This window comes from Drosophila tropicalis, unplaced genomic scaffold (assembly GCF_018151085.1).
Source record: "Drosophila tropicalis isolate 14030-0801.00 unplaced genomic scaffold, ASM1815108v1 contig_1190, whole genome shotgun sequence".
In the NCBI taxonomy this organism is placed as follows: Eukaryota; Metazoa; Arthropoda; class Insecta; order Diptera; family Drosophilidae; genus Drosophila; species Drosophila tropicalis.
In genome coordinates, this window is record NW_027172561.1 from 2,773,936 (window position 1) to 2,790,227 (window position 16,292).

The 16,292-nt window shown below is 39.2% G+C and overlaps 3 protein-coding genes across 3 annotated transcripts; 1 reads left to right on the forward strand and 2 right to left on the reverse strand.

Annotated features, from left to right (window-relative positions):
• Positions 1-89: 89 nt before the first annotated feature.
• Spc105R (Spc105-related) lies at positions 90-7,718 on the reverse strand. The gene is made up of 5 exons (XM_068294243.1): positions 7,613-7,718; positions 1,123-7,556; positions 820-1,055; positions 555-762; positions 90-482 (listed from the first exon to the last, which is right to left on the reverse strand). The coding sequence occupies exons 1-5, from the start codon at positions 7,643-7,645 to the stop codon at positions 227-229; spliced, it is 7,167 nt and encodes a 2,388-aa protein (XP_068150344.1). The 5' UTR covers positions 7,646-7,718; the 3' UTR covers positions 90-226.
• Positions 7,719-7,794: 76 nt separating this feature from the next.
• On the forward strand, positions 7,795-9,530 carry Pex14 (peroxin 14). The gene is made up of 3 exons (XM_068294255.1): positions 7,795-8,029; positions 8,109-8,399; positions 8,460-9,530. The coding sequence occupies exons 1-3, from the start codon at positions 7,904-7,906 to the stop codon at positions 8,892-8,894; spliced, it is 852 nt and encodes a 283-aa protein (XP_068150356.1). The 5' UTR covers positions 7,795-7,903; the 3' UTR covers positions 8,895-9,530.
• A 1,119-nt stretch (positions 9,531-10,649) lies between these two features.
• On the reverse strand, positions 10,650-14,377 carry Pcif1 (Phosphorylated CTD-interacting factor 1). The gene is given in 7 exon segments (XM_068294267.1): positions 10,650-11,840; positions 11,872-12,049; positions 12,108-12,236; positions 12,315-12,440; positions 12,501-13,657; positions 13,659-14,275; positions 14,278-14,377. Coding segments are annotated over 7 exon segments (2,838 nt in total). The 5' UTR covers positions 14,369-14,377; the 3' UTR covers positions 10,650-11,300.
• Positions 14,378-16,292: the final 1,915 nt, after the last annotated feature.

Here is a 16,292-nt window from a genome sequence, read left to right on the forward strand (position 1 = left end):
AAATATATATATCGATAGGCGTTGACAACTGCTACACTCGGTTTAATCGATATTCAAAAAATACCCGTTACTATTGCATTCTAAAAAGATATGATAAACGCAAATTTATTTATAGATTGTTGTATATACAAATGCAGAGTGTATTTTATATAACATAATAATAGCATTAGTAATTTGAAAATATTTATTTAAAATGAATAAAGAGACGTTTTAGTCGTATGATGGATCACTGGTTACTGTCCTGCCTTAAATATTTTTCTGGATTCGGCAGAAACGCTTCTAGGAATGCCACGCCCTTGGGCAAAAACTGGATGTTTTTATCGAACATATGTAATTGCGGTTGTACTATATCTTTAAAGGAGATCTCCTCCAAATTGGTTATTTCGACCATGAACACTTTTTCCTGTATCCGCATTATCCCATGGGAGTCAATTGGGGAAGTTATGAATGATGTTTTCCTCACTACTGTTCGGTGTTTTTGTCTGAAAAAAAGTCAATGGATCACTTAAACTGGAGAAAACATTAACAAAGGTTTTCTTCTACAGTTATTTTACCTAATAAGTGTAGATATGTTAGATGATACGATTTTAGCCATTTGACCGACTCGTGTCCTAATGTCTAGGCAAATTTGATTGATTTGTTTCAAAAATGTGATCAGAGACTCAACATCTTGACCTCCTAGGAAATCCAGTGGCTTGACGGGTAGCTTTAGGCCCAATTGAAAATGTAAAACATAATCTAATGGTATCCAGCTTGAAAGAGCTGTTAAGAATCGTAGCTAAAGATTAAATGTATAACTTAATAGAATACTATACTTACGCCTAGTGGGCTCCAACTGGATGGCTGTTATACGTATAGCCGTATCCAAATTATCTAAAGAATCGTACGTCATTCCTATACGGAAAACGTGGGCATATTGTCGATGAGTGAAAAGCATTTTCCTTGACACTCTTAATTGATGGTCAAATATCCATTGGGGTTGCTCTGTCGCCAATCGACATTCGATGCTTTCAAAAATGTCTTCACGATAAATTGTTTCATCTTGATTTTTATTTCTGGTCGGTAGAGAAAGGAATTCAGGATTTTAATTGATTTACACAATACTTAATAGAGATAGCTTACCTTTGCGGAAGATCCCCAAACAACTGCATAATTTCGTTACCTTTTATGCTTTGGACGTTATAACTCGATTCCTCTTCCAATTCAGTTTGCTCTGCCCTTGGAAGAGCTATGATACTATAATTTAGCTCACACTCTTTAAGTTCAAAATATTTATGAATCTCATTAAAGTGCGGCTTTTCACGTAGTCGTTCCAATTGTTCCAAGTTGCGAATTAGTTTTTGATTTTTTATAGGTGACAGGATAAAGGACTCTTCGGTGATGATGGTACTGCTTAGGGATCGACGGCAATTTTGGCATTTTCGGCAGGAGGAACTTGTCCCAGCTGCTATTGGTCGATCTAATGTCATCTCCAAACACACATCACCGTCTACTGTCGTAGATGCTGGAAGTGGATCAACATCCATTTCTGTTTCATCTCTATCAACCTCTTCGTCTATCAGGTTGGAAACTAAACTTAGTCGGACTTCATCTATTTCTTGTTGCGAAGATTCATCTAGTAGAGGAATAACTATAGTGTCACCGGTAATGTTTATAAATTTATTGTATGTCTGGATGCCCTCGCTTGGAATCATCTCCCCTTCCATAGTATCTCTTCGCGATTGCTCATTCAGTTGTCCCTTCTCACTCTTTTTATTTTCTTGCTCCTGATCCTGCCTTCTCTGGATCTCAAAATAGTTGGAGACATCAGAAATGGTAATGGATTTGTCTGGAAATGTGGCAGCATTTTCGCAAAGTTCTCTACTTCTAGCACACCGCAAAACTTGTACAGTCTTATCTACATCAAATTCCTTGTCTTGATCAATAGTGATGGGTTCATGAAATTGCGCTAGGCGCTTCTTAGATTGTGGAAGATTTGGAGTCAATTGTGAGTGTAACCTCTTGACTCTTGACATTGGAGTCCTCGGCACTGGATTCCTGCGAACTGGCACTTGATGTGCGCTATCCACTGCCGTTTCTTCTTCGACATTTTCAAACTCAATAAGAGATCGACCTGGAGTAATTGCAAAGCATGCTCGCTTTGCTTTATTGGGCGGCGTGTTTACCACATCCAGGTCTATGTGCCGACCTAGTTTAGCACTGCACATTTTGTGTTTAATTGACAAGTTCTGATGAAGAGTTCTATCTTTGTCAACTTCCTCTGACATAAGAGAAGTGTGTGCATTATTGAAATCCTTACCTAAAGTCAACATTGATGCTTCTGTTGGTATTAATACATCCCTATTTTTCACTTGTATTCCGGTTTCAACAGTTGGTATATCGAATTTAGAAAACGACTCATCAATGTTGAAACTCTTAAGTGAAGCTTCTCTGTCCTCTTCTATGGATTCTGACATAAGCAAAGTACTCCGTGCTTTGGATTTTTGATGTTTGGTCAATGGAACCTTGGGAATATTTTGGCTATGACCCTTTTCCATTGGTTTCGTCAAGAGTAAAGTATTCCAGGCTTTGGATTGAAGATATCCTGCTGGGCTAGTATCTGGCAACTCCTCAGCAGAACCCATTGTGTCTTCTATGATGGCGTCTGCCAATAGTAAAGTACTCCTGGGTTTGGGTACTTGATGCTTGATGACCGGAATCTTGGAAATATTTTGACTGGATGTCATCAAGTCCTCTTCCATAGGTTCCGTCGAAACTAAAGTATGCCTGGCTTTGAATTTAAGATTTTCAGGTGAAACAACAGCTGGTAAACTCTCATATAAAGTCTTTGCATCCTCCTCTTTGGCTTCAGACATAATCAAAGTACTCCCGGCTCTGGATTTCTTGTGGTTAGCAACTTGAACATCCGGATCATCTTGTCTTACAATGTTCAAGTCCTCTTCTATAGGTTCTGTTAAGAGAAAAGTGTTTCGAGCTGTAAACTTAACACCTCCAGTTGGGGCAATAGCCGGTGTATCCCTATGAGAAGCAACTGTGTCCTCTTCTATAGCTTCCGACATAAGCAAAGTAGACCTGGATTTCGGTTTTCGATATTTGGTTGATGGAACTTCAGGCATATTTTGGCTAGAAGTTGTCAAGTCCTCCTCCATAGGTTTTGCCAGGTGTAAAGTATTCCTGGCTTTGGATTTAAGATATCCTGTTGCGGCATTCTCTTGGCAATCCTTAGGAGAAACGTCTGTATCCTCTTCTATAGCTTCAGACATTAGCAAAGTACTCCTGGTTCTGGATTTTTGTTGGTTAGCAACTGGAACATCCGGATCATCTTGTCTCACGACATTCAAGTCTTCTTCTATAGGTTCTGTCAAGAGCAAAGTGTTTCGAGCTTTAAACTTAAGACCTCCAGTTGGGGCAATAGCCGGTGTATCCCCATGAGAGGCAACTGTGTCCTCTTCTATAGCTTCCGACATAAGCAAAGTAGACCTCGATTTGGGTTTTTGATATTTGGTTGATGGAACTTCAAGCATATTTTGGATAGAAGTCAAGTCCTCCTCCATAGGTTTTGTCAAGTATAAAGTATTCCTAGCTTTGGATTTAAGATATCCTGTTGCGGCATTCTCTTGGCAATCCTTAGGAGAAACTTCTGTATCCTCTTCTATTGCTTCAGACATTAGCAAAGTACTCCTGGCTCTGGAATTTTTGTGGTTAGCAACTGGAATATCCGGACCATCTTGTCTCACGACATTCAAGTCTTCTTCTATGGGTTCTGTCAAGAGCAAAGTGTTTCGAGCTTTAAACTTAACACCTCCAATTGGGGCAATAGGCCGTGTATCCCCATGAGAGGCAGCTGTGTCCTCTTCTATAGCTTCCGACATAAGCAAAGTAGACCTCGATTTGGGTTTTTGATATTTGGTTGATGGAACTTGAGGCATATTTTGGCTAGAAGTTGTCAAGTCCTCCTCGATAGGTTTTGTCAAGTATAAAGTATTCCTAGCTTTGGATTTAAGATATCCTGTTGCGGCATTCTCTTGGCAATCCTTAGGAGAAACTTCTGTATCCTCTTCTATGGCTTCAGACATTAGCAGAGTACTCCTGGCTCTGGATTTTTTGTGGTTAGCAACTGGAATATCCGGACCATATTGTCTTATAATATTCAAGTCCTCTTCTATAGGTTCTGTCAAGAGCAAAGTGTTTCGAGCTCTAAACTTAACACCTCCAGTTGGGCCAATAGCCGGTGTATCTCCTTGAGAGGCAGCTGTGTCCTCTTCTATAGCTTCCGACATAAGCAAAGTAGACCTGCATTTGGGTTTTTGATATTTGGTTGATGGAATTTCAGGCATATTTTGGCTAGAAGTTGTCAAGTCCTCCTCCATAGGGTTTGTCAAGTATAAAGTATTCCTAGCTTTGGATTTAAGATATCCTGTTGCGGCATTATCTTGGCAATCTTTAGGAGAAACGTCTGTATCCTCTTCTATAGCTTCAGACATTAGCAAAGTACTCCTGGCTCTGGATTTTTTGTGGTTAGCAACTGGAATATTCGGACCATCTTGTCTCACAATATTCAAGTCCTCTTCTATAGGTTCTGTCAAGAGCAAAGTGTTTCGAGCTTTAAACTTAACACCTCCAGTTGGGGCAATAGCCGGTGTATCCCCATGAGAGGCAACTGTGTCCTCTTCTATAGCTTCCGACATAAGCAAAGTAGACCTGGATTTGGGTTTTTGATATTTGGTTGATGGAAGTTCAGGCATATTTTGGCTAGAAGTCGTCAAGTCCTTCTCCATAGGTTTTGTCAAGTATAAAGTATTCCTAACTTTGGATTTAAGATATCCTGTTGCGGCATTCTCTTGGCAATCCTTAGGAGAAACTTCTGTATCCTCTTCGATAGGTTCAGACATTAGCAAAGTACTCCTGGCTCTGGATTTTTTGTGGTTAGCAGCTGGAACATCCGGATCATCTTGTCTCATGACATTCAAGTCTTCTTCTATAGGTTCTGTCAAAAGCAAAGTGCTTCGAGCTTTAAACTTAACACCTCCAGTTGGGGCAATAGCCGGTGTATCCCCATGAGAGGCAACTGTGTCCTCTTCCATAGCTTCCGACATAAGCAAAGTAGACCTGGATTTGGGTTTTTGATATTTGGTTGATGGAACTTGAGGCATATTTTGGCTAGAAGTTGTCAAGTCCTTCTCCATAGGTTTTGTCAAGTATAAAGTATTCCTAACTTTGGATTTAAGATATCCTGTTGCGGCATTTTCTTGGCAATCCTTCGGAGAAACGTCTGTATCCTCTTTGATGGGTTCAGACATTAGCAAAGTACTTCTGGCTTCGGATTTTTTGTCGTTAGCAACTGGAAAATCCGGACCATCTTGTTTTACAATATTCAAGTCCTCTTCTATAGGTTCTGTCAAGAGCAAAGTGTTTCGAGTTGTAAACTTAACACCTCCAGTTGGGGCAATAGACGGCAAATTCTTATGAGAAACCACAGTGTCCTCTTCTATTGGCTCTGACAACAGCAAGGTACTCCTGGGTTTGGGTTTTTGAAGTTTGGTGAGAGGATTTTCAGAAATGTTTTGGCTAGTTGTCGTCAAATCTTCCTCTATAGGTTCTGTCAAGAGTAAAGTGTTTCTGGCTTTGGAATTAAAAATTCCTGTTGGGACAACAGGTGTCACACCTTTATGTGTAGCCGCTGCATCCAATTCTATGGCTTCTGACATGAGCATAGTACTCCTGGCCTTGGATCTTTGATGCATTGCTATAGGATTTGCCGTCGAAACTAAACTTAAATTGCCGAAGCTCTCATCCATGGGAGTGGCTAAATGCAAAGTGTTTCTCAATTTTGGAATACCAGCGGTATAATCCTGTTCCATTCGGTCATAGTCCTTTATAGATTCTGCTAGTACCGCCGTGATGCCAAATTTAGTACTTTCCTTTTTAAACGTAGCATGCTCCGTCTTAGCCATTAAATTATCGCAAAGGTCAATGTTTTTAATCGACTCGTCTAAATCCATTTTGGAGTTACTTGTTTGCTGGTTCTCTGTGTAGTTTAGAACTTGCTTCTCTATTAGTTGCTCGGTAATCTGATACTCTCCTTCTTGAATGGCTATGTCTTTGCCAACCGTGTTCGTGGTTGCGAAATCTCTCATGGAAGGTTCAGATTCTAATTGCAATTCCCTGAATGAACTCATTAAATTATCTTCTTCCACGGATTCCTCCATTTGAAGCAGCGACATAATTTCTGTATATTTGGCTTGCATCTCCAACTCGGTTTTTGGGATTTTCACGTTCTTAGCATGGAAATGAGCCCTTTGGCTTAAATGCTCTACCTTCAGCTTGGAGTTAATGTTGCTGATGTCTGGCGATTCCGCGTGACTTGAACTATTGCAGGATTCTGTTTCATCACCCAACTTTGCGTGGGCTAGAAAATTTGTATTGTCTAATAATATCTCATCCGCCTGGGAGTAACGATATTTTAGCTTGTGTTTCGGGAAAGAAGTAGGAACAATAACTGCAGCAGGACTTGACATTATAGTAGACTCATTAAAATTCAATGTTGGCCTTGGTTTAATTATGCCGAGGGAACTCTCATATGTATCTTGGACTCCGGTTTCCTGCTCAAAGTCTCTCAGGAATTTAGGATGTCTTGCTTTTCTATCTGTGGAGGGCGTCTTGGGGCCATCTGGACAAACGCTAATTTTGCCAGCTTCTATTGCCTCATTCAATTGTCTAAAATTTTTTGGCGGTTTGATACCTTGAACCGAAATCATGTCCATCGATATCAATGGTGAAGACTGAAAAGACTCTAGATGTTGATTATTCTTTAGAACTGGACTATCAAATGAATGGTTTATTGAAGTATCAAACATATTGTCATTTTTGGCCGCATTACCAGAAGGTTGACTGAGACTTTTCAATGGCGTAGTGTCTTCATTTTCGATTTCGAAAGATTGTAGTCTACAAACGCCCAATGGTGATATAATTGCAGGAGTGTCTTTTGAAACTGGTGTAATGGCGAGTGATTGATCCCCATGCTTTTGTGACGATCTTATGTCTTCCGGAAAAAGATCCACTGTTTTATCGAATATGGGATGCTTTAAAGAATTATTCCTCAGTTGATCCCGTTTTGCTGGTGATAAACACAAACTGCTGCTTGTAAGGTGTTCCTTTAGCGATTCGTTGGGATGCCCAATGACAACAGCTTTGTCATTACCACACCTTCTTTTTCGTTCATTGGGCAACAAAGTTATATCAATACTAGTGTGAAAATTGAAGGTTGAATCCACTTGAAAGGAACTCAGCGGTACATTCTCCTTATCCGACAAGGTAACTAGGGATACTGCTGCTGCTCCTCCTGAATTAGCTCCTGATTCCGCTGTAGCGCTTTCCTCGCCGTTTGTGTGATCGGACAATTCGTAGGAGTTGTCGTAGGAACGTGTTTTCTCCGTAATTTGAAATACTCGTACAGATTTCTTGTCACGAAAACTAATTCGCCGTTTACTTTGTATATTTCGGTTTGTTGTAGTCTCATCGCCGTCAACGTCTTCTTCTTTGGACACTCGGCGTAGCTGGAGATACTTATAATTAAATAAACAATAACATTGCAAATAGGATTTCGACTCACAGAACTTCGGAGTTTAAGTTGATTTGGTAACATTATTGACGTCTTTGTGGGAATCTAAGTTGCAAAACAAAAAATAACAAGAGAAATTAAAGTGACGCCGCCAAATTATCGAATAGTGATACATTTCTTATCGATAACGCATTAAAATCGAAACGTAATGTAATAATCAAATAACCTGACAACCCTAAGTGTTGTCACTGCAACATTGCACCCCCCTCCACTAACAAGACAACCTCTTTGGTACTTCACCGTATTGTAGTTACAAAAATTGACTTTAAAATCAACATAAAAATGACTAGCAATAATACGGACACGGGTGATACAACCATACTAGCCACTACCACCACCACAAGGACAACAACCTCTTCGCTACAAGATCAGGATAAGTTGGAGCCAGAACCACCGCGGGAATCCCTGGTAAGCAAATAGTTAACCCAAGGTTCACTATGTGGTGGCAATGTTGTCTAATCTTGAGATTTGAAATCCCTTTTTAAAGATAACCACTGCTGTTAGCTTTCTACAAAATACCAAAGTACGACACACGACCCTCATCCAAAAGCAACAATTTCTACAGTCCAAAGGTCTCACGGCCCATGAAATACAATTGGCATGCGAGCGAGCCGGTGTTTTCACACAAGATCCATGTAATCCCAATACTGTAATTCAAATCGGATCGCAGCTACAGACCGTGCAGCAGCAGACCACAGTATTGGGCAGAATACGCGAACTGTTGCATTCGGCAGCTCTTTTTGGTGGTGTTATCTATGCCGTTTATATATTTTGGAAGGTTTGTATTGACATTATTGTTTAGAAAATTCAAAAATTGGGAAATTTTCCTCCCCTCTAGAAATATTTGGCACCATTTCTATTTGGTCAAAGCAGCAAGAAAAAGAAACCAGTGGATGAAGCACTCGATGAGATTGACAAAAAGGTGGATTTATGTACGACAGAGCTCAACAAGGAAATTAATTTGGTGAAGGAAATGCTTACATGCCAGCAAAAGGAACAGGCACAGCAATTGAATCGAGAATTCCACAATTTTCGCAGCGATTTAGATGCCATTAAGGGTCTGTTATTAAATCGCAAACAATTTGCCTCTCCAGTGGCACCTTTGGCGACAGTTCCATCGATACCTGCTTGGCAATTAACCAGCTCACCACATCATCATCGTCATAGTCAATCAGATGATAATGAAAAGGCCGATGATGCGGGCTCCGGTTCGGGCTCATCCGAAACTGAAGTTGTGACCAAGAATAGTGATTCCAGTTTAGAGATCATGTAGAATAAGCCAAATGAAGGCTTGTTAAAATTAAAAAAAAAATTCATATTTTTCTTCTTGTCAGAATAGTTAAGCCCATGAACAAATTTGGGTGGCGTCAATATACATATGTATATGTGTATTTCATATATGTATACCTAACCAAATAATCAAATCAAATATCAATTTAGCATTTGGAATATTTTGCAAACTCAATTTAAAACGTGTTTTTTTTTTTTTGGTTCTTTGATTATATGGCATATTATAACGATGTATGTGCAAATCCAAAAAGTAATATGATCCAAAGTTTAATTGTTATTCGAGTATGTATGTTAATCACTTTCAATTATGCACTCATTGCTGGGAGTATGTATTGCAATTTCCCCAGTGTTGATATTTACAATTATAACAAAAATTTGATTAAAATCATAAATTCATTCAGATAACTTTTATATACATATGTATATACTAATATACATATATCTGAATACAATTGCAAATGCATTTCCAATTTATAAATTATAAGATGCTTGGCTAAATAAGTTGTATGTTGATTATACAATTGAAGTTCATACAGGTTAAATCAGTTTAAGCAAATAAGTCAAAAATCTGAAACGAGAATGAATGTCAAAACCTATTAAAGAAAAGTATATAAAAATATGTGTATCTTTATATAGATGAAGATTTTTCATTCGTTACTATCACAAACTTTGCTTTTTCACTAGGATAATTAGCTGCTTCGTCGCGGTCAAGAGATATTTGTTGCTTGAGCATTCGAATAAAATTCAGAATCACTTTAATCACCAGATCATAGTCGGTATCAATCCGCTGATAAAGGTCATCTTAATTAAATAGAATGCATTTATCTACACATTTCGGTTTCATACGAAAATAATGTACATATGTATAAGAATAAACAAATATATATCACAAAATATGGCAACTCCAAATTGGTGCTCCTAAACAAAACACACACAGGAAGAGAAAAAGAAAGAACAAGGTACATTCAAATGCAGTATGCTGCATTTTGATAATTTAATATTATTTAATAAAAAAAAAAAAAAATAATATATATATAGGTATATATATATAAAAACAATCAAACCTTTACATTATAGCAACTTGAATTTTGAGAGACTTATTATGTTTTTGTTATTATGCGCACAAAACGTTTCTTTTTTTTTTTTTTGCGTTATGGAGGTTTGAGGAAGTGTTCAGCTTAGTTCGCACACTAATCTTAAATATAGTATTACATTGGTTATTTAAAAACTTGTGTGAGTTATAATTTTGTATCTGCCGCCTTCTACAAAGATTCTATAAATTGGCTACGTTTCCGATTTACTTATTGATCGATTTCGATTCTAGGGATAGATTAACATTTCATTGTGCGACATTTATTATTAATATTTTTAAACTAAGTATTACAAATTTGGTTCTCTGCGCTGCTGGCCGCTTTTTTTGTTGTTTTTTTTTTTTTTTTTTTTTGTCGTTTTGTATTACTTTTGTTAGTTAATTTCGTTTACTTAAAAGTTTTTCCTTCGTTTATGCATTTGCTTTTTTTTTTTTTTTAATCGATTTGTACATGCGATAAATTAGTTGTCAAATTTATTTTGTTTAAAAAAAGTTCCTATATGTTTATAGTATATTTATATATAGCTGTATGCAAGTTGGTAATTTTTATAGTCTCACATAAGATTGTTTAAGATTTTTATTTTTTTGTGAATATGGAAAACGAAATCAGGTATTTAACCCCTACCCAAGTTGTAATGCATTTGCAGATAAGATTCTCATTTTTGTGTTTTATTTATATTATAATTTTTGTTTTGGGTAGATTTTTTTTATCTTTTTTCGAATCGATTAGATATACAAACGGCCTAGCCGTTAGTATATCTCAATCATGTATATACATATAGGTAATGTATATATATAATTATTAAAAACATATTTACATCAATTAAATATTAAACTTTTTACCGAAAAGAAAAAAATATTTATATGTATATTAAGGGACAAAAATCATATTGGCATCAGTCACTGACTTAAAAAGAAAATGCTTGGCAACCATATTAATTTTAATCTGGCTAAGTATAAACGATTCGGTTCATTTTTCTTGTGTTTTATAATTTACAATTTTTTGCTTTCAATAAATTTATTAATAAATCAGAATATTTGTTCGATTCCCTTAGCGGTTTTCTGTTAGTGACAAATCCAAAATGATTTTTGGTGCTTTGCCCTAAGAATTTATCCTATAAGAACCACGAAAAAAAAAAAAAAAAATTTACAATATAGGGCCCGCCCTTTTCTTCGCCCATCAATTTACATGCCCGGCCTGACATTTACCGATCTCCGAGTTACATTTATATTGCGCCACGGCCATGGTGAACAGGCAAAAACCTATAACCTATGTATGTAGTGTAGACAATGAATTACTTATACAGCTGAATTTATCACCGGCTGGCTGGTGGCGGAGCTATTAATGCTATTTCCCGTTTGACCAAAGGTGGACGATGCTGCCGCCGCTGCTGAAGTGCTCGCCGTTGCTGTTATGCTTACAGCCGCTGTGGTGGCCGCTGAACATCCATCGGGATAGCCACCAGATGCTGGTGCAGGTGACAGGGACATGGTCGATGATGAGGGTGACGAGCAATCACTTTGTACACTCATGGTCGGTGAAGCAGCCACTAGATTTGTGCAGTTTGTGGTATTGCTAATGGTAAGAGGAAACTGTGACGGCGGCTGCCCAGTCGGTGTATGGGGAGATAAAGGCGATGATGTGGAGGCTGGACTGCTGCCGGCACTGTTGGAATTAGCCGTTGATGTGGCTATAACAGTGGAATTCCCCATTGTGCCCACAGAAGAATTGCTTATAATAGTGCTGCTACTGTTAATAGTGGTAGAGTTCTGTATAGCTGTTGACGTAACTGGTGTCGCAGACACTGAAGATGCCGGTAAAGATGATTGAGTGTTCTGCTGCTGGTTGCCCCCCGGCATGCGGTCCAGCCGCGGCAGTGGCAGCTGCTGCAACTGCGGCCCTTTCACGTTCACGATCCCTTTGCGGTCGGAAGGCTTCTCGCAAAGCCTCCACCCGATTCTCATTGGGACCCCATCGCGCATAGCCAGCACTATTTTGCAACCAAACCACTTGTGTGCCTTGCATGCATTTGATAAGGACCTCCGATCTAAGCAAAAAAGCAATTACATTATTATGTGGGTAATATTTGAGTTTTAATTACTTACTTTTGCATCATATGCTGATAGCCGTGGCGGTACTCATGGGCCATTCCTAGTACAACCATCGAACGTCGCTTGTACATGCTCTCTTCCAACTTTGCGATGCTTTTCCATTCGGGCAGGAATACAATAAAGCTATAACGAGTACAGTTTAGTTTACATAAGCAAGTAGATTTAAGTGGATTTTTTTTTTTTTAACAATTGTCACCATACCTAAGTGGTTCCATAGTATCAGTTAGCAATTTGTCAATATGAGATAGGCAGGCCTCAATTAGCTCCTCACAATGCGGAGGATTTACTTGAAAGGAACCAGAAACAGGCTTAAAGTCCAGAAATGGTCTGAAAAAGTTTGGTTACCACTTAGTAACATGTTAAATTTTGAAAAGTTGTAAAACTTACCCACGAGAACCAAAATAAGCATCCGTATCGGCGAATGCCGAACAATATTGCCGAAAATAAGAATTAAATGGTGAGGCAAAGCATTCAAAGCTGACACCAAATTGCCTATGAAGACACTCAAAAACGGGAACGGGTAACGCTGCCTGTGTGAGTTCCGCTTCCTGGGAGGAGTTAAGAGCATTCCCTAAGAATGTTTGATATCTTTTTAGTAGGCACCATACACGTCCGATGAACAGATCAAATTTTTTATCATCAAAACAATTATGCCGATACAATTGCTCGAGTTTTTGTAAATAAGTTAGATTGATATACTGGGCATCCGGTTGATTCATGGTGGTTGGTGTATACTTTATTATCATGTGATCGCGATCCTGCAAATACTCAATGGCCGGCATGCGGGGCGATGGGACAGCAAATTGTATGGGATAACACCAGACTTTCTTCAAATGCGGCGGCGGTGGCGGCGGCGTGGGCTCCGGTATGCCATGCTCTTTTAGCAATTGGATATGTCGTTCGCGTATTTTTCTCGCATGATCTGCTGATAGATGATAGATCTTGATGCATAATGTTTCCACACTGCTTTTGACCGTTTCTACCAAATGAGGTTCACACTGTCGCTTGAGATGGGCAAGTCGATCTTGAAAATCCTCGTAACTGGCTCCAACAGTTCGTCTCAGCCATTGGAATGTGTCTTCCACATTCCATTTGACTACTTTCTTGGACTCCGCGGGGGCCGATCGTGATTCAATTATTTGTTTGGCCGCCTCTGCATACCGGGACAGCTGCTTGCGGGCATCTCCTGTAAATTTCGGTTTAACAATCTTAATGGGTATATCCGCCATGATCTCCCTGAACATGGAGCTGGATATTTCAGGCAGGCAATGGCTGGGCAACAACGGATCACATCCCGTATCGATGACCTTGCGTTCCATTAGCCAGCGATTAAAGGAATCTCGTGGAGCTTTAATATTCTCACGACGCATGCACAGATCCTCGTAGGTTTTTAGTAGTTTCATGGTAAAGGCAGCTCTTAAGGCTTCAATTTCAGGATGCGGCTGGGGTAAAAGCGTGGGCGGACGCTCTACAATTACTGCATTCGTGCAAACTTCCAGGTCCCACGGTCCTGCCAAAACAAACTTTTTCATAGGTGGACCCCCCGCCTACGTGATGTTGTTGTTGCTGCTGGGCATGCGGATGCGGGTGTATGTGCATGTCTTCCGAAGGTCGCCGCTTTAAATGATGATGGTGATGATGATGGTGTTGCTGTTGTTGGTGTGGCGTCATTGGCGGTGCACCTGGTCCCGCATGACAAATGCCTAGAGGATCTGTCAGAGGATCAAACGGGCGTGTTCCAGGCATTTCCCATAGCGACTCCCCTGTCACTTTGTTCCAGTAATAAGGTCGGTTCTCTCGCTTCGACCAAAACTTGCGCCATCCCTGATTTACCAGCTCCGCAGTAAGTTCCTCACCAAAGCCTCCTGGCCCCAGATGACTGGGAGGACCCTGAGGCGTATGGGCCATGCTTTCTAAAGGTGAGGGAGTATGTGATTTAGTTGGCGTTGAGGGGGATGAACAACTGGGCACCGGTGAGCCGCCGGCATTCATAGTGGCTGCAAGTGGTGAATGATCCACACCACTCATAATAGGGCCAGTCGCAATTGGTGCTCCAGCTGTCGGTGAGGGAGCTATGTTATTGGAGGCACTAGCTGTCAATTGCTCCCAGGCACTCTGGGATGAGCTGCTGCTTGCAGCAGCGACTGGCGGGCCGCTGCCGCTGGTGTTCCCGTAGAGGCGATCACGGATGGTGGCATCGCTACCGTTCCCGGCACCAAATTATGTATGTTGCTACTGTTGTTGTTAGCTGCCATGATGCGAAACTGACAAAAAGAAATTTAAACAAAAAATGTTTGTTTACAAATGAGAGAGCCAAAATACAGCAAGTTAGAGAGAGAAAGTAAAAGAGAGGGAAAGAGAGAGAGAGAAAGAGAGCGAAATGATTATCGCCAATGTGCAGTGATGACATTTAAAAAAAAAAAAGCCAAACTGTTCACTTTACTGGACATTAAATTATTGAATTGTTTTAGTGGATAATTAAAAAAAAAAAAAAAAAAAAAAAAAAACAAGAACATTATTGTAACAGTCACGGCCAACATTATACATTTATACAGGGGTGGTCAAAAGTATTTACACAAGAAGCTTTGCTCTGCAACTTTTATTTACTTTTATTTTGTTGTTGTTGTAAGTAAATTTCAACAAGACAACATTCTAATCTTTGCTCTCAGAGCGTATTTCAATATTCAACTCTCGTGTTTTCACCATTTTAATAGTTGGTTCTCGAATTATCAATCTTAATATTTTAATTGGAGCTTTTTTAGTCCCAAAGAAAGCAAAACCAACTTTTTTTAGAAACTGAAGTCAAAGAATAAGAGTACATTTTCATAATGAAAATACTTTTGTCGCAAACAATAACTGTGTAAATACTTTTGACAACTGTATATCAGTCGTTTACATGTTTGTGGATCCACTATGAACATATGGAACTACAGATTGAAACAAAATAGAAAAACGGCTATATTTAGCGGGATAGAAACATCGCTAGTGCTGTCAACTCTAACAGATAATAATGAGCGCAGAGTCAGAGTCAAAGAGTCCGATAACTGGCATTAGTTCACAACAGACACTCAGCGAAGCGAGATCAAGCACGCGCTAGGGTCGAGCTGAAACTTGCCGGCGATATTGGAGGATTAGGAGAAAAAAACAAACAAAACTGAACAATTTATGAAACTAATAAATATCTAACTACCGATAAATGCTGACAATTACAATTGCCACCTTGACCCCACCTCTGCCACAGGCTTATTTGCAAGTAGTGGGTCCTGCTAGCAAGACTTCCAGAGCGCATAATTGAGAGAGTGTGGGACAGAAAGCAAGAGAGAGAAAGAGAGCGAGAGCGCAAACCACAACAACGAATGAGAAATCAAAACAAATTGCAAAAGAATAGAGATTTTCTGTATGTTTTGACGAGCGTGTACTTTGGCGTATGCGCACCGCCAGAAAACAGAAAATACAACAACAAAATGTATAAAATTATTTGCTACACACACGCACACACACACAAACTAGTATATTTTTGTATATACATAAATATATGTACTTATATATATTTATATGCAGAGGCATTATGCATGCCTTAAACAATTGCAATTGCACTTGAATAAAATTACACCAAAACACTCTGGTTTCGTGGCCTTACTCTCTGCCTACGTCATGGCATGAAAATAATGGCGCGCTTTTTCTGTTGATGTTTAGTTTCCATAATTCCAAAATATAAAAAAAAAACTTAACAAATTGAAGAGAAAAAAACCATAGTAAATCAAGAAAACATTCTCTTTAATTCGAGTTTAATGAAATAAACAATAAACAAACATATTCTGGCGTTGGCGTTGGCGTTCCTGCAACTGAAGTAAAAGGAAAATTTCTCTACACTTTCTTTTTTTCACATCAATATTTTGTGCCGTTGCCTTCATCTCTCAATCTCGTGTGGCAGCCGAAATGCCCATTTGCCACAAAACTCACCTAGTTTAACTATGCTACAAAGTGGAAAAACACACGCAACGTGTATGTAAACATTTAGCGTATTTTGTACGTAATAATTCCCGCGATTTTTGTCTAGAAAAATTAATTTTTTGTTCTCCCGAATTCTTTTTTCAACTAGTTCTGTGGATGGGGCATCCAGCGATATTGGTCAAATGTTGTTATCGATAACGCAAATACAGGGATGCCACCTCACGC